This window comes from Polypterus senegalus, chromosome 3, assembly GCF_016835505.1.
Source record: "Polypterus senegalus isolate Bchr_013 chromosome 3, ASM1683550v1, whole genome shotgun sequence".
Taxonomy (NCBI): Eukaryota; Metazoa; Chordata; class Cladistia; order Polypteriformes; family Polypteridae; genus Polypterus; species Polypterus senegalus.
The window spans coordinates 209,498,412-209,520,618 of NC_053156.1; the positions used below are offsets into that span (position 1 = coordinate 209,498,412).

General features: G+C 38.3%; 1 protein-coding gene across 2 annotated transcripts in view; it reads right to left on the reverse strand.

The window, feature by feature from the left end:
- The window catches only part of pld5 (phospholipase D family member 5), a 417,386-nt gene that overhangs the window by 187,519 nt on the left and 207,660 nt on the right, over positions 1-22,207 (reverse strand). For both annotated transcript variants that reach the window (XM_039748399.1, XM_039748398.1), the window contains exon 3: positions 20,238-20,421. In XM_039748399.1, coding sequence (XP_039604333.1) covers positions 20,238-20,421 — 184 coding nt within the window. The remainder of the gene's footprint in view (positions 1-20,237; positions 20,422-22,207) is intronic.

Sequence of the window (22,207 nt, forward strand, 5' to 3'; positions counted from 1 at the left end):
GACGAGTTTTTTTTTTTTCTGTCCTTCCTGGCCATCGGCCATTAATGTTAATTAGTGTTCCCTAATTTTAATTCTTATTTATTTTGTCTTTTTTCTCTTGCTTCATCATGTAAAGCACTTTGAGCTACATTGTTTGTATGAAAATGTTCTATATAAATAAATTTTGTTGTTGTTGGCTGTTCCAGTTTTCTCTCACAATCAAAGGACATGCAGGTTAGGTGGATTAACATTGTTAAATTGGCCATAATGTGAATGTGTTCACCTTGCAGTGGTGTAGTGATCTAGACACTGTTCCTCCCTTATCTTAATTTAGACTAGATAAAATTTATTAATATCAAGGTAAATTTAGATAAATAATAAATAAAGATACGGACTCACAGGAGAAATAATACTATCAATCAACGCATAGATCAATAGTTAAATTTATATTGAGCAGAAGCTTCAAAACGAACTGAATGAGTATATGCATTTAAATTGAGTTGTCTGGAGGAAGCATTAAACTGCCTGACACTAGCAGGCATAAAAGATCCCCAGAGGCGCTTCTTAGGACATCACTGCAGATTGAGGTTTAAAGTGTTGCAAAAGAGCACTGTCTGGAGTTGATGGAGGGTATTTTTCATCATGGCATCCAAATTTTTCCCAATTCTCATTTCTACAACAGTTTCCATTTTTTCCAGGTTTACCCCTGTGATGGATCAGGCTTTCCTGTAAGGTTTGCTCAGGCATTGTGGCACCTTTTGTTCTCAAGTTGCTTCCCCAGGAGACCACAGTATAGAATAATACAATGGACATTATGGACCTAGTGCAATATTTACAGCAGCTTTTTGCATACATCAAAAGACCCAAATATCCTCAGAAAGTACAGTCTGCCCTGGGCCTTCTTGTACAGAGCCACTGTGCTGTCAGACCAGTCCAGTTTACTGTTTATGTGAACCCTAAATTACTTGTAGTTTTCCTCCACCACTTGCACGTCCTCCCCTTGAATGGTCTCTAGTCTGAGGCTCTGAGAAGGATCCAACCGCAGAGCCGCACCACCATATGTCACCATAGATCTAGGCCAGCAATTCTACAGCAGCAGTTTCATGGCAAAAGTAATGTCACTGCATTTCTATACTGCACACTAACCACACTAAGCCCTAGCCTCAAGTTACCCCTGAACATAACCTTTATACTACATGCTAACCACACTCACCCCTAACCTCAACATTCACTGTGAAACTGCTGGTGTAGAACTGCTGACCTAGGCCAGTAGTGATGTATGGTGCTGCAGCTTTGCTGTTGGATATTAATGGAGTCTCTTTGGCATGCCAGAAGTCCACAGCCAACTCTTTTGTCTTGATGACGTTAATCTGCAGGTGGTTTTCCCTGCCCCACAGGAAAAAGTCTTCCGTAAGCCTTGTGTACTACAACTTTTCTCCATTATTAATGCACCTATGATATACATTTGCGTCTGACTCCTGCTGGGATAGGCTTTGGCATCCCTGTGACCCTTTCTGAATTATCGGGTTTGAAAAATCGACAAAAACTAACTTTATTATTACATGTCTTATTCTTGATTTCCACACAATCCAAAACATTACTGTTTGAAGCCATACATAATAACTCAGCATGCATGTGCAGCTTGTAGGCCTTAGAACTAGTAACCATACGGTTCATATCTGCCAAATTCATCGCAACCCCACTCGTTCGGCTTTATCAAGGACTGTATTAGCTTTAACAAGCTACTGACCAGGATTTTTGTGATCACTTGTAGGAGAGGAAGTCAGTGCAATGCTATTGTTGTTATGCACTAGTATCACAAAGGTTGCCGGTTGCCAAAAGAGATCCTTCTCTGCCTGGCCCTTGAGCAAGGCCCTTAAACTTCAATTGCTCCAGGGGCGCTGTACAATGGCTGACCCTGCACTCTGACCCCAATGGGTAATGCGAAAATGAACAAATTCCTAATATAAGAAATTGTATAAGGCGAAATAAAGAACAAAAAAAAAAAAAATTTTATGCAATGCATTTATTGGCTATTGTTGTCTTTTCACTACTTTCTAGTTTTTCACAAAAAGCATGTGAATTCCAACACAAATTATCATTATGTAAATTCAGGGGTCCCCACTTAGGTCATTCTAACCCTTCATTAGTGACCTGTTTTTGCTACTAATTAACTTGTTTTGAATTCAATTTATTTGACTTGTTCTTGAAGACTCAGACCCCTTTTCCTTAATTAGCAGCCAAAAATAATGAGATACAAAACAAGCCAAAAACATGACCAGCAAACTGTGTCCACAGCAACAAGCCATGGAATTAAAGAGCGGGTTTAATTAACAACAAGAGTCAGCGCCTAATTAAGCAACTGGTTGGAGTGAAAATAGTTGGAGTTTGAGGCCCTAACTTAGTTGGTCTTCTGCTGGCTCACTCACTTTACATTTAATTTCTGTTTGGGTGCCATTCAAGGAAAGAAATGAAGCAATTCAGAGGAACGATAAAGAAATTCAGGGAAACAAATCTTAAAAAACAAGTCAATTAAAATTAATTCAAAAGAAGATAATTAGCAGCAAAAACACTGTACTATTTAAGAACAGGCTTAGAATTAAAACCTGCAGCCACTGGTGCCCTCCAGGACTGGAGTTGGGGACACCTGATGTAAATTATGTAGCATATACCATCTACTCAGTTAGTGTAACAGAGTTGTTAAATTGTGCTTGCTGTTCTAGAAGTACAAGTAAGCATTGGAAAGTGGATAAATATCACACTTTTATGAACTTGTCGGCTGGCTAGCTCTGTCTAGTGGCAAGGGTTGGCGTAGAGCCCCTTGACGTCTTTTCAAACTAGTGGGCTTGGGATTCGTTCCTCCCTAACAGGTTGGTGTAATGGCTAATCTTCATCATTTTACATATTTTCTTTTTTTGCCACCAGTAATATTATGGATTAAAATAAGAAAAATATATTTGTAATGTAAGCCATTGTGTTTATGAGTCATTACTAGCATATAGTGCTGTAATGCAATATTGTGCATTGCATTTGCAGTCTGGCATATTAAAAAATGTTTTTATTCTTCCTTTATTCAACTGATAAGAAAAAATGCAATTCTGCAAAAAAAAGGTAGAGCTTATTTGAAAAAATGCAAGGAATCTTAGGGCCGAAATGGCTTTTGAAATCTTTTTCCATTTGTCTGCTGAAGCATTTCCATAGCAAACGGTATGAAGGCTTTGCTGTATTCACTAAAAGCTTTTTTTTTTAATTATTCTGAAATGCAAGCTTATGTGAAAAAACTTTTTAAAAGTTATTTCAAATATGCTGTCTTCAGGTTTATTATATTTGATATATGTACTTAATTTGAAAAATTTAGAGTAAAAAGACTTAAATTTGTACATTAAAATAGCTGTCATAAAGTGAGACTGCATACAGTATGTAATGGAAAACATTAAGCTAGTGCCAGTGTAAAATGATTATACTCCCAAACTTAATTTGCCCACCAAAAATACCTGAGTGCAAAAATGGGACATATTGTAACTTTAAGTCCATAATTTTCAATATAACTAAATTCTTCTTAGTGAAAATAATACTGCTGAGTAAATAAGTTCATTGTATTGCAAAATTACATTTTAATAAACACAACAGTGAACTACGAGGTGTGGCAGAAAAGTAATGAGACTGATTTTTTATTTACCAAAGTTTTTATTTTTTTCAAACATTAATGTTATCCCCTTCAAAGTAGTTCCCTTGGGCAGCTACACACCGATGGAGACGTTGTTCCCACTGTTGGTAGCAGCGCTGGAAGTCTTCAACCGGTATGGTCTTCAGCATGTCCGTTACACTCTTTTGGATGTTTTCTAAAGTCCCGAAATGACGTCCTTTGAGGACATTTTTCAGTTTAGGAAAAAGGAAAAAGTCACACGGACTGAGGTCAGGTGAATAAGGGGGCTGGGGAACCACAGGAATGCCTTTTGAGGTCAAAAATTCTGTTATGGAGAGGGCAGTTTTTCGGCACCATTTTGGCACAGACCTTTCGCATGTGCAAATGTTCAGTCAAAATTTGATGAACGGTAAATCTGTTCAAATTTAATTGTTCACTCAACATTCTTAATGTTAAACGACGGTCTGATCTCACAAGAGTGTTCACACGCTCGATGTTTTCATTGGTTTTCAAAGTTGAAGTCCTCCCTGAACGGTGTTCATCTTCAACGTGTTTTCTGCCTTCCAAAAATGATTTGTGCCAGCGAAAAACTTGAGCTCAGGATAAAGAATGTTCCCCATAGGCCTGTTTTAACTTTTCAAACGTCACACTTGCCGTTTGATGGCACAACGTTGCTCCAAATTCCGCTCTTCCATTTTGCGTGACGCACAACCAAAAACACAACTTCGCTAATAGCAGTCACAAAAATCACGTAGTTAACGGAAGGAGTTGAAACTCGCACTGAGCTATGGGAGGGTACTGATACACGTGCTCTATCAAGGACAACAGCACAGCATTGCCAGATCGCTTGCAGTGTTGCCAGTCTCATTACTTTTCTGCCACACCTCGTAGGCATTCAGTGAACTCTTTCATTGTACCAAGAACAGCATTTGTTGCTGTTACAGCTTAAAACAAAAATAAATAGGATCTGCTCTGTAAAAACATTTTTACATCTTCAGCTCAGATATTATATTGTTTCCAAACTGATATTTTTAAATAACAAAGAAAATGTGATATTGCTTCAAAGTTAGCACAGTATGCTGAAAAACAAACTTTGTGAAAGATTTCATACTGCTTTATTGCTTTTTGCAAATTAGCATACACTTGTAAATCCATCCATCCATCCATCCATCCATCGTCTAACCCGCTGAATCCGAATAGGGTCACGGGGGTCTGCTGGAGCCAATCCCAGCCAACACAGGGCACAAGGCAGGAACCAATCCTGGGCAGGGTGCCAACCCACCGCAGGACACACACAAACACACCCACACACCAAGCACACACTAGGGCCAATTTAGAATCGCCAATCCACCTAACCTGCATGTCTTTGGATTGTGGGAGGAAACCGAGCGCCGGAGGAAACCCACGCAGACACGGGGAGAACATGCAAACCACGCAGGGAGGACCCGGGAAGCAAACCCGGGTCACACTTGTAAATACACTTGCAAAATGCAAGTTTAAGCTAAAGCCAAGATATTGTGCTTATACAACACTGCACTGAGGAGGATAACCGGTGAGTAAAAAGTAGCATAACATTCGATGGTTAAAGTTGCAGAAAAGGGTTGGACTCTATCTTAAGGCCACGTCACATTATAAGAATTTTCCAGATTTTCAGTTGTACCCCTAATTTAGATAATCTTAGCGAGTCTGAGGCAGATGGCAGTGCACTCTCATGTAGCTGATCGACTAATGTGATATAGGCAGTGCCTCAGTCCAAGTAGTCTGTGATTTTCCTTTTAGTAACAGGGGCAGGCTCTGTGTGCAGGATAGCTGACAACCAATGGCTGCTCATCTGGAAGTACAATGCATAGACTATAGCAACAAAGAATAAGGAGCACACATGTTTTAAACCTCACAAATAGAAGAAGGGCTCATCTTTCTGATGTCTTGTGTTACATACTAAAACAGAATGGAAAAAAGAAAAAAAGGTCAAAACTGCAGCTGAACTTGCCGTAACTATTAACTGGTTAATGCTTTGTACAACTCCGACTCCATCAGGCAGCATGTCATTACCTGTCACTAAAAGGGGTGAGCAAGACTGTGCTTGAAAGTTGGCATTCATCTTCTAAATGTGACATTAGTAGCGGTTTTCAGTTGCTCAAACTAATATGGTCTAATGACAAGATCAGAAACTGTGGTTGGCGAATTTGTCATACCACCCTAGATCCAAAGTCATGTAATGTGACATCGACTCTACCAACTTCTGATACAAGACAGGAACCAATGCCACATGTGGCACCAGTTCATTACAAGTCATGCTCAAACAAACTGTTATGGGGGCACTTTATTTTTCTTTATTTTTGAAATTTGTTTCCACTCCCTTTTTTGCTCCTGGTTTACGTTTTTGTCAAGAGTGATTTTGCCCTAGGCCCTTTTCCATAGCTCTGGTAAGGCCTGGCTAATGCTCTCTGTGGCCTAGACATTCTGGCCCCCTAATCATCCCTTTTCTGTAACTGGCTATTTCTCTCATCCCTTCACCACCTAATAACTAATGAGTGGCGAGAGTACTGGCGCAAAATAGCTGCCATCATATCATCCAGGTGGATGCTGCTGTGGTTGAAGTGACTACCCACTCACTATGTTAAGCACTGACTAGAAAAGTGCTGTATAAATGTAAAGAATTATTATTATTAATTAATTTAGGTCTCAAATCTCATTTGCTGCCAAGACTTAATCTGCAATTACCTTACATCCTTATTTAAGACACCGGCTGCAACAGACGTCTCTTTGGCTTCCTTTCATTATGATTTGTTTACTTTTGTGAAGTTTTCCAGGACTTGCTTGGTGTCATTTTGGGGCTTTTAACATCCAAGGAATCTATTTCTACAAGAAGAATTTTAATTAGAGCTTCCATTAAAAGTTGATTTTTTTACCATCTTTCCTGCCACCATTTGTATTAACTACGTACACAGCCATTTTATGGTTTTTCCATGATGCATCGAGGCTGCACTGTTTGTGATGTCATCGGTTAGCCAGTATAAGAGTTACCTCAAAATATTTCCAAGTATCTGAGGCTGAAACAAAACTAGCAGCTTACTTATATATACTCTTGATTACTGGTTATTTGAAGCAAAGTTCTGTTTTTATATGACACCGATTGTTGGTTTACGATTTGCCTCTGGTGTTTTTTTTGACCTTTGCTTCTCCCTTGACTCCATTCTTTCTCCTGTTCCCCACTATTTATTTTTAAACTCACTACCCTTTTGTCATTCAGTACATTTAGAAGGTAAAGCACAGATGTAATATCTGATCCTGAAGGGAGATATGTGATTGTCATGAGTAATTTATTTAACGGTAAAGTGATTTTGATAAATATTTATGCACCCAATGTCGATGATAGGAACTTCATCCAAAATGTATTTGCATCCATTCCCAATGTGAACACTCATAAAATTATAATGGCTGGGGACTTTATTTGTGTTTTAAATTCAGACCTAGATAGGTCTCCTGCCACAGAGGTGATGACATCTAACACTGCAAAGTCAATTACACAGTTTGTAACTGACCACAACATCAGACTCCTGGAGATTTCTAAACCCAAACTCAAGAGCATATTCCTTCTACTCACCAGTGTATCATTGCTACTCAAGAAATGATTATTTATTTGTAGATAAAAATTTCTTGCTTACAAAGAAATCTTGTAAGTTTGGCGGTATTGTTGTCTCTGACCACACTCCTCTGATCATGGAGCTAAAATCACTATGCCCCAAATACTCATCTCGCAGATGGTATCTTAACTCACTTTTATTAGCAGACGAGAACTGAACAGAATTTATATCCAAACAATATTTTTTTTTAGAGAAATACATCCTAGCAGAGGTATTTTTACTAGCTTAAAGTTTTACTCTGCTGGCCTAGCTCTCTTTCTTATGGGTGGGGGTTGATTTGTTTCAAACCTATTTTTATAAAACTTGACTTATTTGTATGGAATGTTATTTGATTTCAATAAAATCAATAAAAGCCAAATAAAAGAATGTAAAGCACTCTTTTGATCACTTTGATTTTTTTTCTGGTTTTTGTCTTTTGCCTCTGGATGATTTGGTTTGTGAATTTTGCAATTGTTGTTCTTTACTTAGTTTCCAAAATAATTTAATGATATTTTTTTATATCTTTTAATTTTATATTTAAAACTTTGATTTTCAAACTATTAAATTTTCATTTTTGGAAATCGTTAAATAAATAAACTTATTGGCAAGGTGTTTTTGGCAGTTAACAGAAACACAAACTTGCTCGTGCTTGGACAAATTAAAATCAACAGATAATATAAACTACACACATTCAGGGCGCAGGATGGAAACTAAAATACTTGGACAAAGACTTTCACAGAAAATGAGGAAATGGGCAAATAAGGGAAAATAAGTAAACAAAAACAGAGATATAATGTAGAATGTGGGTGCAAGAGTGGAAGGGGTACAAAGTACAAAGAAGTAGTCTGAGAACAGAGCATGAGCAAAAATAATAAGGATAAGACTTTAGTTTAGGTACTGCAAAAATGCATCTTTTACTTAATCCTTTAATGTAACAAGATCTTAACAAAGCCTTCTTTGGGTCTTCATAACACTTTTTAAACTTCAGTAGATAGGTTATGCATCTCTGTGCAGTGTGGCATATTCACATGATGGTAAATTGACATTTTATGAAGGATTCATAGGTCTTATACGAAATATGTAATATCAATAGAAATTTGCCTCAGTTAAACCACCTCACACCACGCTAAAGTTGAGTTCTGTCAGTAAGTCACATTGCACAGATGAATACACACTTTATTGATTATTTGTAACTGTAGCTGTTATGAAGACTCAAAGAAGTGCTTATGGCCTTGTTACGTAATAGTAAATGAGTAACAGATGCATTTTTGCATTACCTAAACTAAAGTGTTACCGTAATGAACATAAAAGAGTAAAAAGGTGGAAGGTGTTTTTTTTTTTTTTTGTTCAGGTTACAGGAGGACTGAATGCTGTTTCAGTCTTTCAATGTGCTACGGGATATGAACCATTGTTCATTTTTTCCTTAATATATTCCTTATGTCTAAATTTCTATTTGAGGTTTGGAACTTTAATAAATTAAAGTATTTGCTATTATTTGCTTTTTTATTTTAAGAATCATTTTCCTTGTTACGTTTATTAGGTCAATATTGAGCTGCTGGTAGAGACATGCAATAAAAAGTCACATAACACGACATCATCAGTACTATGCTATGTAAATCTTCGTCACATCTGTGTCAGTATCCAAAGTTTTGGATTCTCTCTAAAAGCATTTTGTAATGTAAGGTGTTTCTAGGTCAAGAAATATGTGCTCCTTTTTGACAGTAAGTTTTGAGTGTTTTTATTGGGTTTGGTACAAGACTATGTACTCCTGGTTGCTAATTTAGCTAGTTTCTTGCCTATCACCTGATCTTTATAAGCACAACACAGTGTTTTAGCTAACAAATTCTAGTAACATAGCTCTGTTTCACTCCCATGTATTGCTACAGTGGTGATCACTTCTCTTTTTAGAAAGAAATCCCAAAACAATCGAGCTAAACTGTCCACACACAATGGCAACAAATAATGACTTCTCATTGAATTTCTCATATTGTTAACATAAGAATACATGTCTGAATTAAATTAGGGTTAGAGTTAGGGTCTAGGGTTAGGACTGTTGTGAATTTGCTTTGAGAATACCAGTGGCCTCTGCATTACAAACAAGTTCCATCCCTATCAAGCTCTTAACAGGGTTTTGTATGTAAATCAGAGCATGCACAAAAGGTTAATCGAAACATTGTATCATCAATAATGTATAAAGCTTCTTTACTTATTTTACAGAATAAATGTTTAAAACATATTAATAAAATAACAATGAAGCAATATTACTGTACTTTAAACCAGAAAACAGAATATAAACTCAAATGATTTAAACTAAAATGAACCGCGAGTATGTGTAGTATGTGAATTTATTCTTAAACATCCCAGTGTTTCAAAATGATAAACTACCTCATTGAGTTGGAAAAGGCATAGTGATGGCACAAAAACATATCACCAACTGTCAGTTTAACCTTCGTTTGAGACATGCATCTTGCTGACATGGAGACTTTGCCCAAGTGGTATAATGGTTTGTATTACTTATATTTGTTGCTATTGCTTATTATGCAAATCAACATAATTGTTAAGTAAAAGCTTAAACACAATGTCTCAGTCCAATTATTAATTAGTAGTGCTTCTTGTCTACCTGCAGTCCTTTAATGGCAGGAAGGATGTTTTATGAAGTTCTTTAATGGCGATAAACTGGCTTGAAATAATAGAGTGGAAATCAAAGACAGTCCCAGTCGGCGAGCAGCACCCGCAATCAGAGTTCCCTAAGGTTTTATGTGTGGGGTACAATATGAACAGTGAGACAGGTAAAAGGTTACAGGTAACAGCTGTATAGTTGACTTTGACATTTCTTCCTACCTACCCATTAAGAAAAGAACTTAAGAGGTTAGTTGGCAACTTTCATGTTACTGTAAGCGCTTCTGAACATGATAAAACAACCTCTGTGTCATGGAGGTGTGCACCAGAAAAGCACCCTAAGCAAACAACTGGCTCTAAAACTGAGGTTGGTCAACACATGTCTGATGCTACCTCACCTCACTTACTGATCACTGACACTAACAGTGTGGAAGCACTAGACTAGACCCTCTCTGTCTGTCATCACACATGAGAAATAAAGTATGACTGATATTATGACGTATTCTGTTTCTCTTTTCGGTACTCAAATGTGGCACTTGTTGCCACGGCCAACCTGACAAGTTGTTTTGCCTGCCTAAGGTAAAGTCATCTCTGATGGAGGATTGCATGAATCGTGGGAAAGAGGGATCCTTTCATCGGATTGGCTGGCCCAGCAATATTTCAGCCATGGAATGGCAAAATGGGTGAGGCAGCATGATGGATGAGGTCTCCAGGACTCTAAACAAATCCAAATCATATTATCTGATACCATCTACTGTTAAATTCTGCTGCATACTTCTAAAATTTGTATTTGTATACTGTATTAAGGATTTGTTCTATGTATTGTATTGTATTGTATCGTATTGACTTCCTTCTTTTTGACACCCACTGCACACCCAACCTACCTGGAAAGGGGTCTCTCTTTGAACTGCCTTTCCCAAGGTGTCTTCCATTTTTTCCCTACTGGGTTTTTTTTGGGAGTTTTTCCTTGTCTTCTTTGAGAGTCAAGGCTGGAGGGTTGGGGGGTCTGTTAAGAGGCAGGGTCTGTTAAAGCCCATTGCGGCACTCCTTGTGTGATTTTGGGCTATACAAAAATAAATTGTATTATATTGTATTGTACTTACAAGAGGCCACTTCACTGTATCTATAACTGTAACTATAACACTGTAACTATTCTATAAGTGTCCTTAACAGTGATTACCGTCATATGCTAGTGCATGACTACAGCCATGACCCATCTGATTTTCCTGAATCTGTATAGTGCCAGCTGCTGTACTCCCTTAGATAGCATGTCGGGGATGCATACTTACTGTAGGTTTCAGGGAATTACAAACGGCAGGACCTACCTCTCCTCAGACCACTGCCTGTCTTGCAGCTTATGTGTATAAGACGTTATTACATTGTGGCTCATGTTTCTAGTTGCATTCAGTGACACATGCTGTCTTTTGTTGACTGAACACTGAATGACATAACAACCACACTCCCTGAGATGGAACTTTTGGGTCATGTACAGTACTTATGACTCTAATTTGGGGATTAACAAGCAGCTTAAAAGTTAGCTGTCAACTGAGCACCTTAACTGTGACTGAACACACTGCACGTGCTACATTCAGCAAAACTTGCACACAAAAAAACACAAAATGGGTGAAAATGGTGACAAAGTTCATGGTGTGCAATACTACTTCTCACTAGTTTGATTCTTTCATAAGTAAGATAAAGATGAAAATTAATTGAAATTCAGTGAAAAAGAAACATTTGGGAATTTAATGTGCTTGTTTGAATCTGCAGAATTGTCACAACCCAGGACTTTTGCAAATTAAGATCAGCCTTATTTAATTTTTTTTCCCACTATCAATTTCTTTAATAATCTTTTTTCTTTATTGTTTTCAATGATAATGATACTTTTGTGAAGTTATTTTGATGTCAGTTTGTATTTTTCTTCCTTAACAGCTTTGACATTTGGGATATATTTTTGTGGCCATGGCTATGTTGTTTATGACAATAATGGAAAACCTATTTAAGATGGGGGTATATATTAGTGGGTGCCCAAGCTTTTAGATTAACTAAATAATTAACTAGTTAATTAGCATTTAATTAGGTAAGGTACATTTATTTGTTAAAATTGCTACATTTCTTAGGTTTAGTGTTGCTATCTTTTGCTTTATTTTAGTTGCTACTATTGGTCTTTCTGACATTTACTCAATTCTGTTTATCAACAATCCTCTAATTTTGCCACTAAAATTCATTCTGTTTCTTGGTCTTTTCTTCAAATATTACTACCTATCCCATGTACGCTCAGGTCCATAAGTATCTGGACAGTGACACAGTTTACATAATTTTGGCTCTGTACGCCAGCAAAATGGATTTAAAATTAAGTAGTCATTATATGATTGAAGTATAGACTTTCAGCTTTAATTCATGGGGTTTAACAAAAATATTGTATGAGCTGTTTAGAAAAAACAGGCTCAAAAGTATTTGGACAAACTAATGGAACCAGAAACATAATGAACATGTCCATCCAAACATGTTTGGTTGAAAATCATTTACACTCAATAATTCCCTGACGTCTGTAACCCATAGCCATCTTTAAGTGTTGGGTTCCACCCTAGTGATACTTTGCCAGGCCTTTACTGCAGCTGTCTTCAGTTGCTGCTTGTTCGTTGGAGTTTCTGTCATCAGTTTTGTCTTCAGTAAGTGAAATGAATGTCCAATTGGGTTGAGGTCAGTTGACTGATTTGGCCTTTGAAGGTTATTCCATTACATTGCATTGATAAGCACCTGGTTTGCTTTCACGATATCTTTTGGGTCATTCTCCATCTGTACTGTGAAGCATTGCCCTATCAGGTTTGTTAGCATTTGGCGGAATCTGAGCAGATTTTATAGCCCTATACACTTCAGAATTAATCCTGCTACTTCTGCCAGCAGTCATATCATCAATAAACTCCAGTGACTGACTTCCATTCACAGCCATGCATGATCATGCCATAAAACTGCCACCATAATGTTTCACAGATGATGTGGAATGCATCGGATCATGAGTCATTTCTTCTCTTCTCCATACTCTTCTCTTTCCAACATTCTGGTATATATTGATTTTAGTTTCCTTTGACCAAAGAAAATTGTTCCAGAACTTGATATGCTTTTTAAAAAATGTTTTCTGGCAAAGTCTAAACTGTCCTTCCTATGCTTGAGGTTTGCCATTGGTTTGAAACCTTATGTTAAATCCTCTACCTTTACTTTTGTGGGGTCTTTTCTTGATTGTAAACTTTGGCTATGATAGGTCTACCTCCCAGAGAGTGTCCCTGGTTTGGCTAAATGTTAAGGGGTTCTTCTTGACCAAGGACAGAATACTGCAATCATCCAGCACAGTTGTCTGTTGTGGTTTTCCAAACCTTCTGGTGTGTTCACCAGTGTGTTTCTTCTTTTTAAGAATGTACCAAATGGTTGATTTGACCATTCCTTGTATTTCTGCTATCTCTCTGAATGGTTTGTTGTTTTGTTTTCTCAGCCTAATGATGTACTGTTTTTACTTGCATGGACAGCTCTTTGCACCTCATATTGAGAGTTCACAGTGACAGATTTCAAATGCAAATCCCACACTTGGAATCAATTCCACACATTTTACCAGCTTAATAGTTAATGAATTAATGAGGGAACTGATCCCACCTTGCTATGGAACAGCTTGTCAGCCAAATGTCCCTGAAGATGGAAAGAGTTAGGCTATGCCAGACAAATCGCCATCATTATTAACAGTTCATATAATACTTTCAGTAGGCCCCTTAAATTAAAGTCTACACTTCAATCACATAATGATTGGTTAATTTCAAATCCACTGTAGTGGCATACAGAGCCAAAATTATTTATATTGTGTCACTGTCCAAATACTTATGGGCCTGACTGTATATGGCAATTTTCCATCTGATTCTAAAAGTAGCTACAAAATATAATACTCAATAAGGATTGCAAAATATTTTTTAAAAACTGGATAATTCAATAGACATTTTCAGATAATTTATTTTGTAGTTTTCTGCCAAATATCAGCTCTCAAGTGTTTTTTCATTTTGATGGAGTTAAAGTGAACAGATGGCGATAGAATAAAAAAGAGACAAAATAGCACATTATCAATTAAGGACAAACACTTTCAGTGCATGGCCTGTAATAAATCCAATAGATATACTGTAAAAATGTAGTGATTCATCAAAAAATTTAAAAAGTTCAACATGGCATTTACATAATTCATTCTAAAACAAAAATGTAATATTTATTTAATGTGCCAAAAGAAAAGTACTAATTTCTACCAAACTCTAGTTAAACAGACTTCTGTGATTCTTTGCAATTTCTTTACTCATATTATAGCAATGTTTGTTTGTTTAAAAGGACTAGATATTACAATCCCTGACGATTCAGCACAGCACTTGCCTTGAATGGGGTTGGAGATGTCTTCTTTGTCAGGATGACATTGATAATTATCACTCAATGATGTTTCCACCAATACGACATATCATCAGTGTGTACTCCAGCCTTTTACCACAAAACACCTTCAGCTGAGGCAGGCCTCCACAGGCTGACCAGACCTGGGTTGCTAAGTGGTCATTTGGCAGCCCATACTCTCTCCTTTCGCTTCTGCTACAACCAGTGACTGGTTCTTTCAGCAACAGTTGCAAGTTCCTTAATTGCCTACCTCTGGGCCTGCCCTCAGATGCCCACTTCCTTCAGCAACCTTGTAGTGCAACTGGCTACAAAGCCCCTGCTGCCCACCTCTACTGGACATACCTTCACCTTCCAGCCTTGCTCCTCTTCCTCGGCTTCAAGATTGGAATACTGCAGCTTTTTTCTTTTATATGCCTCATTGATGGCATCCTCCCAAGAGACTGTCAGCTCATCGATGAAGACACATCGGCAGGAGTTAGATCAAAGGACCAAGTCCTGGCACAGATTGGTGGCTGCGATTTCAGATGGCAAGGTGAGTCTTTAATTTATATTACCACTCATTTCGCAATCTTTGACTTTACTTAGAGGGCATGAGTTAGAAGATGTGGGCTTGGTCTGTTGTTTCTCCCTTTCCCTGATGAAGGTTGTTAGTTGTGGGAAGGTAGGCTGGGCATTTAGGGGCATGGCACTGGTTGACACTCATTTGTCCTCTAGTGTCGAGGCCTACAACCACAGTGCTTGTTTATGACACCATGTATCTTCCTTGTGTTAAGCTATTCTTAAAACCCAGTTTGAGGAATGTTGGGGTTGCACATTGGTGACAGGCTGGGTCATCTCCATGCCACAGATGTACAGCAGCATATCATATTGCTCTAACGAGGAAACTTGGCCTGTGTTTCCATGTTCCACAGCTTGCTCCATGTGATTTTACATCTCTCTTTGTCATCCCACCTCATCCAGCACCCCTGCTGGGCTTGGAAGACGTGTCTGACTCATCTGGCTATTTCCTCCTCGCGGTGCTCCTCCTCCACCACCAGATGCCGGCATTCATATTTGCCATATGGCTGTTGTTGATCTCAAACCAAGTCCCCCTCTTCCATACTGGACTTGCCCCACAATGTCCCAATGTCTGAGGGCAGCCTTTGCTTCTGCCACTGTCAAAGCTACGTCCCATTTTCTCCCTGTTGCTAGGATTGGTGCAGCATTTCTTATTAATGGGTCACGAGACTCTTTGCTTGTCATATCTAGTCTTGTTTTGACGCATTTATATTCCTCCACAATGCTTCATATAGGCAGAGAGAGGGCTCCATTCCCATACAGACCTATGCTGCTGAGGCATCTTGGTAGTCCAAGCCACTTCCTTACTTGTCCGCTCACCATTCTCTCAAGTCGTTTGATATGGGATAGTGTGAATTTGTTAATGGTAAAAGACCACATGAGATGGGGCAGCAAACCAAATTGGAAACACCACAGCTTCAATTTTCCCGGAAGAGCAGTGTTGTTTATTTTATTAAGGCCACTAATTGTGTCCTGCCTGAGTTGTTCCACCTCTCCAAGGTCATTGAAGTCTGCGGTGTACGAATGTCTGAGGCTTTTTATGGGCTTCTTCAGGACTGTTGATATTGGCTCATCATTTATGCAGAACCTCTTCTTGGTAAGCCGGCCTTTTACAAAGGAGATGCTGTGGGATTTGCTAGGTTTAATTTCCTTTTGTGCCCATTTGATGTTATCTTGGAGTTTATCCAGCAGGCATTTAGTGCATGCTTTTATTGTTGTGATTGTTGTCATGTCATCCATGTACACCCTAATTGAAGGAAGATGTTCCCCTCCAACCACACACTATGATGCTTGAATAATGAGCTCCATCACCAATGTGAAGGCCAGAGAAGAGATGGTGCAACCCGCCATTATGACAATCTCAAGCTGCTACCAGGCAGTTGGTACTGTCTCCTGTTGTGATGCAGAACTGGAGGTCCTGGAAGTAGGCTTTGACGAACTTTGTTATGACCTCTGGGACATAAATTGAATGCTGCCCACAGAATCTCACGCGGAACTGACCCAAAGGCATTGGCATGGTCTAGAAACACCACACACAGATCTTTCTTTTCCTATTTGACTGTCTGCACGTGAATTTATTATTCAACCTTTAAATAGGAATTTTATAAGAAAAAAAAACTTCATATATGTGCTCCACCCCAAATTAAAAAAGAAATTGTTAGTCAAGATGTTATAGAAAGAACTACAGTTAGCAAATAAATAAAACACCAAAAGGCTAATTTTGGCACAACTATAAAAGAGGAATAGACCTTAACTTATCTGGTGGGTATCTTGTGAACTTTAGAAACCAACAAATATCATCATGGCTATACTTATCATGTTCTTTTGTGTCCTTCAGCAACTGATCACTCTTTGTACGACTAAAAGCCTTTGTCACATCTTGTTTCAGGCACCAGACTCAATGGCTTCCAACAGGAAGCAGCCTTTTAAACCACCCTGAAGGTTACCGTTCATTACCATCATTAGCTTGACTTTCAAAGACAGAGCTGTTCTACAATATGCCAGGGTCACCCAGGGTAAAGTACCCTCTGGTTGTATCTGGGACCACGGCATAGTCTTATGTCGTTATAAAACTGGAGCCCTTTAAAAATTGGTTATCAGTCTTTAATATTGAGCAGCAAGGTTCCTCCAGTCCCATATTTGCTTTTTCATAATCTCGGTTTTATTGTAATGCTCTCAATGCATTCATTTTTGGCCCAATCTAGAGTGACAGGATGTCCTGTGACGTCAATTTAAACAATGGAAGCTGAAGAAGCTCTTTGCTTACTTTGTGGATTCCTTTCACTTTGAATGGCTTTATAAAATATTTACCTTAAAACTCCTTAATGTTCCTTTAAATTTCAAAAAATATTTTAGAATTGTTGCTCATCTAAAGTAGTCAAGAGATTCTATAGACTACCAGAGAATGTAAAATTAGTATTTTGTTTTGTTTCGTATGTTGTTAAGAGCTAGACTTGAAATAAAAATGTGCTTTGGCGTAGGTGGTAAGCTAAACATTTCAACAACCAAACCCAAATCAAGGTAGCACAAGGCCAATTGTAGAAGTCCATTAAATTTATAGCATATAATTTATCTTTTAAACATACATTTGTTCAAAATAATAAACCCTATTTAGAGTAAATTAAAGAATTGATTGATTTCATGTTTACAGGATTGTTTCTTGGAATTTTTAAAAACAATTTATTTATTTCACAGTTCATCTTAAAAAAATCAAGGTGAAGGCAAGAATATAAGGTGGATTTCAGTACAAATGTAAACAGAGATTTTTAAAGTTTTATATATTTTTTTATCTATTAACACATCCCTGAACCTGCTTAATCCAGTTATAGAATGGCAGTGATCTGGAGTTTGAAGATAAAAAACGAGAAAGAGAACGAAGGTTAGGAAAAGAAGAAGAAAGCTGGAAGCTGAAAGCCGATGTGGTAGCGAGTGTATGCTCACAATATTATCGACAGGCAGCTGGGAGAATAGCCCCTTCGTGGAGTGTCTGACCGGCACTCGGGACAGGAAGTAGTGGTAACTCCTGCTGAGCACTTATGAGGAGCAGGAGTGATTGGAAGGAGGTTGGCTTGCCACATAAGGACGAGGAAGGCAGTGGGAGTCGGGGGCTTAGGAGGTTGAAGCCCCAGCATAAGCGCCATGGTTGATGGGGACCCAAGTCTCGGTCTGGATCAGCCAAACGAAGCAAGGGATAGGGAAGCTACCAGACCAACAGAATTAGGAGAAGGTCAGCTGCAGGTAGGGCAACTCGCCTGGTGCATAGCCTGGTTTGAAGAAGCAGGGGAACTGCTAGGAGATGAAGGCACCGTGTCTTGTTTTTAAAAGATTGCTTCCAGCTATTGTTTTAACCTCGCTTTTAATGGAACTATTTAGATTTTAACCTCCACTGTTTCACCCCATATTTAATGGATTATTTATTGACTTTTAGTGGCACTGTACTGTTTTGGACACTGATTTGGTTTTGTTGTTTTTAATAAAAGCACTTCTGCACTTTGCACCTTCCCCTTGTTTCGTTGTGATGTCTTCATTGTCCACCTCATCCGGTGACATAACCAACGGTGTTGGATTCAAGGGCTCCCAAAAGTGAAGTGGGAGCATGAATCAGAATCCACATCGTCACAGAAACATGATATCTTTTAGAGGGATTGCTAAGAGTGTCATCTGGCCCTCCTAGCAGATGAACTCCATAAGACAGCATTGGCTGGGATGCGTACTGACGAACAGCAGGTTCTACCCATCCTCAGCTAAATAGACTGCTAGCTGCCTGTCTGCTGGATTATAAATAGCCTACATATTCATATTGAAATTTCACTTGTTCTTTTTGTAAAGGGGTGGCACAGAGGTGCTTTAGTTAGCACCTACGCAGGACTGGATTCAGCCAAGAATAAGCACAGTTGAGAATGCTATGTTATTTTAATGCAAAAGGTGAATCAAAACAGATCAAGCCAGACGTCTCTCACCTTTAATGAATTCTTGAAACCAAAAATATTGAAGTGAGTGGCAAATGGATGAAATATTAAGAAACATTTTAAAATACAAACATTTGCAGTGACTTAATTACAATTTAACAAAATGTATACAATTTTGAAGACTTTGTGAGGTACAGTAGTACTGTATAAGGAGTATGCCACAATGTCTAGACTCTGGAAGAATGAGCATTACAACACCAAATATCCAAATCAACAGACTTTTATTACACACAGTGAACTTAAAAAAACATCACAGAACAAGTACAGACAAAACAAAAAATATCTAAAATCCAGGTACCAAAGCAGCGAAAGTGGTTTTCTGTTTTTGCCAAGCCTAGGACATTTCCTTTTCTCCCCTGTTGGTCATCTGTTTCCCACCAGTTCATTCATGCTGTGTAACTGCATTAAGCCCTAACAAACTTTATGCCTCACCCTACATTTTAATTAAGGCAACACTGTAGAGTAATTTCTAGGGACATGTGCTTTGTAGAGCCACGGTTACAGCCTTCTTCCACTGTGCCAGTTTTTGCCATTTATTTATGTCTAAGAGGGCAGGCCCAAAGGAGTCCCCTTTGCCATCTACACGGTTACAATACACATCACAATTTCAAACATTTCCAATATGAAATTCACTGTTAACATCTAACAACTTTGGAGAAGTAAGCTAATCTTTCTGGATGTATAACATGCAACTATGTTAAGAACTCCAGGACACTAAATGAAATTAACTTGAAACACCACAACTTAGCACTTGTGTTTAATAATGGTATGTAATGCTCTTTTTGATTACCCATGTGTCATGTACCTTCTTTTTATACCAACAAATGTTTGGTACCCAGACAAAAAATTGTAATATAAAGTGTGGCCACTAGGGGGCATCACAGACCCCCACCGAAACCTCAGACATAATAACACTTACTACAATCCCAGATTCAAATAACCTTTTTATTAAACAAAATACCTTTTTACAGGTCTCACGATAACCAACACTTATTTTCTTCTCCATTTCTTTCCTTTTCTTTTCTCCTCCAAGCAAGCCTTGTCCAACTCCTCTCCCAATTCTGATTACTGAGTGGGCAGAGGCAACCCCTTTTATGCTGGACCCGGTGTCAAGGAGGAAGCAAACCCTGAAACACCTGAAAGTAAGGCCAGCCCTCCCCAGCAACTCTCCTTGTTGGCCTTCAGCATGCCCTGCCTGCACATGAATGCACATACAGGCCCAGGAATGCATGTGAGGGAGTGTTGAGGGAGCCATGTACTCTTGGGGGGTAATTTCCCCGTGCCCATCCACTACATTAGCTTCCCTGCCAGATAAGGGTAAAAGTCCACGCTTACTGTCTGTCACAATAGCCATACATGCTGTACATAAAATTATATATCAATTCATTATCTATAATACAGCTGGATCGTCAAAGTTATTTAGACATCTACCTGCCAGGCTGAAGGGTGAATCTGTTTCATATCTGTAGCATTTAGATTCCAGTGAGAAGATACAATTTCCACTGTCTTTTCTGCTGAATCCAACAGGCTGAGCAGTCCCAAGTTAAGAGGAAGATATAATGTGCCATTGTCAGAATAATATAGATCTTCAGGGATGTTTTCTACAAGAACAATTCTACAGAAACAGAACAGAAGCCATCTATGAGACATGTTAGTAAAAACAAGGAAGCACACAAAAAGAGACACAACAGCACTAACAAATAAAACACACACCAGTAAATTAAAGCACAAACAGAAATGTAACTCTGGGAAATGAACTTTTACAGTGGATGGATACAAATTAGGAGAATTCTGAATCCTTTATTTATATTTCTTCATATTCTCTTTTTTACTTACAGGTAGGTACCTGCTCAAGGAAAAAATGTAAAGTTTTTTTTTTTGTTTTTTATTCACTGATGTACAATAATCATCACATTGTAATACAAGAAAGACAATATGCCTGCATTTCAGGGTGACTGCTGATTACTGTAATAAATCAACTGCAAATTACAACTAATTTCTGCATTCTAAACTGAAATCCTGTTGTAGTTGTCTATCAATTTCTATGAAAATAATTTGTAGTGTTAGTAAATATCACATACAGTAAATTCAGAAGATTGGTTGGCAAATTAAAACACTCCAACTTTTTAAAATCTTTTTTCCTTGGAGTGTGTGAAGGCAGAGGAAAATTTTCTAATCTCATGTTTTCGTGAAGAATGAAAACTAAAAAAATTCCTGATTCAATAGGTTTCAGCACGGCCAACATTAAACAGCAGCAAACAATTTCAAAACATCCATGAAAAAAAAAACACTTGTGTTGTATAATCCACATACCAGGGGCCTCAATGTTAAACGGTGCATATGTACAAAAATGTTTTGTACGCCTATTTCCACGTTCACATCCCAATGTATAAAAACTAAACTTGGTGTAAAGCCATGCACATTTTCACACCAGCTTAATCCCTGGCATATGAAATTTTGTGCTGGCGGCACCTAGCGTCAAAGCAGTTCTTTTGTTCCAGTGTGGTTTCCCTTTCTTTTTTAGATCCACATCCCTGACACGGCTTTATCAAATACACTGATATTGACAGTATATTGTTTATTAGTTTAAGGCATCTGATTGTAATTAACCTGTTACAATATAATAGTCCATGGAATGGCCAAACTATTCCAAATACCATAGCGTTGTTACTCTCAAGTATTTATCCCACTGTATCTGAGTGTGGAATCACAGCTCTACAGCAGCTGATTGGAAAGAGGATTATTGGTATGCAGCATTAAGCACACGCTGCCTCAGCCATTCACACAGTCTATTGAACTGCTCCGCTCCCATACAGCAAATGCTTCAGAGCCTTTCCTGTAGGGACCTCGCAGTTCAGAAACAGTTTTATCCCCAGAACTATAAACGCACTCAATCAGTCCATCAAGTATTCCTGGTAGAACTGTTTGTACTTATAAGTACCAACAAATAGTATGTTTTTCCTTGCTTCCACTTGGTATTCGCTGAAATTCTTCTATTTCACCCCATGCTTTTGCCATTGTCTTTTCACAGAACGCTGATAGCTTAAGGGCTATTTATATTGATTTGCATATTCAAAGAGGCATAATTCTGGGAGGAGTTAAGGAGTCGTGGCAGGCGCATGCACATCCGTCACTTTTCACGCTTGCCAGGATTTATGTAGCGGAAGAATGTCAAAGTTGGCGTACGCACAGATTTATGCATATGCCATGTTTTAGTGTGAATTCTACTCATGGCGTTATTGCATGAGGCCCCAGACCTCCAGTTATATATTCACAATAATCCAAATGCATGTATTTTTTTATCTAAAATATTGTTAAATAAACCACTTCTAGAAAATCATGTCATGAATGTCAGGGGAGCACACATTCAAATGAGAGCAAGCTTTTGAATTGAAGACTTG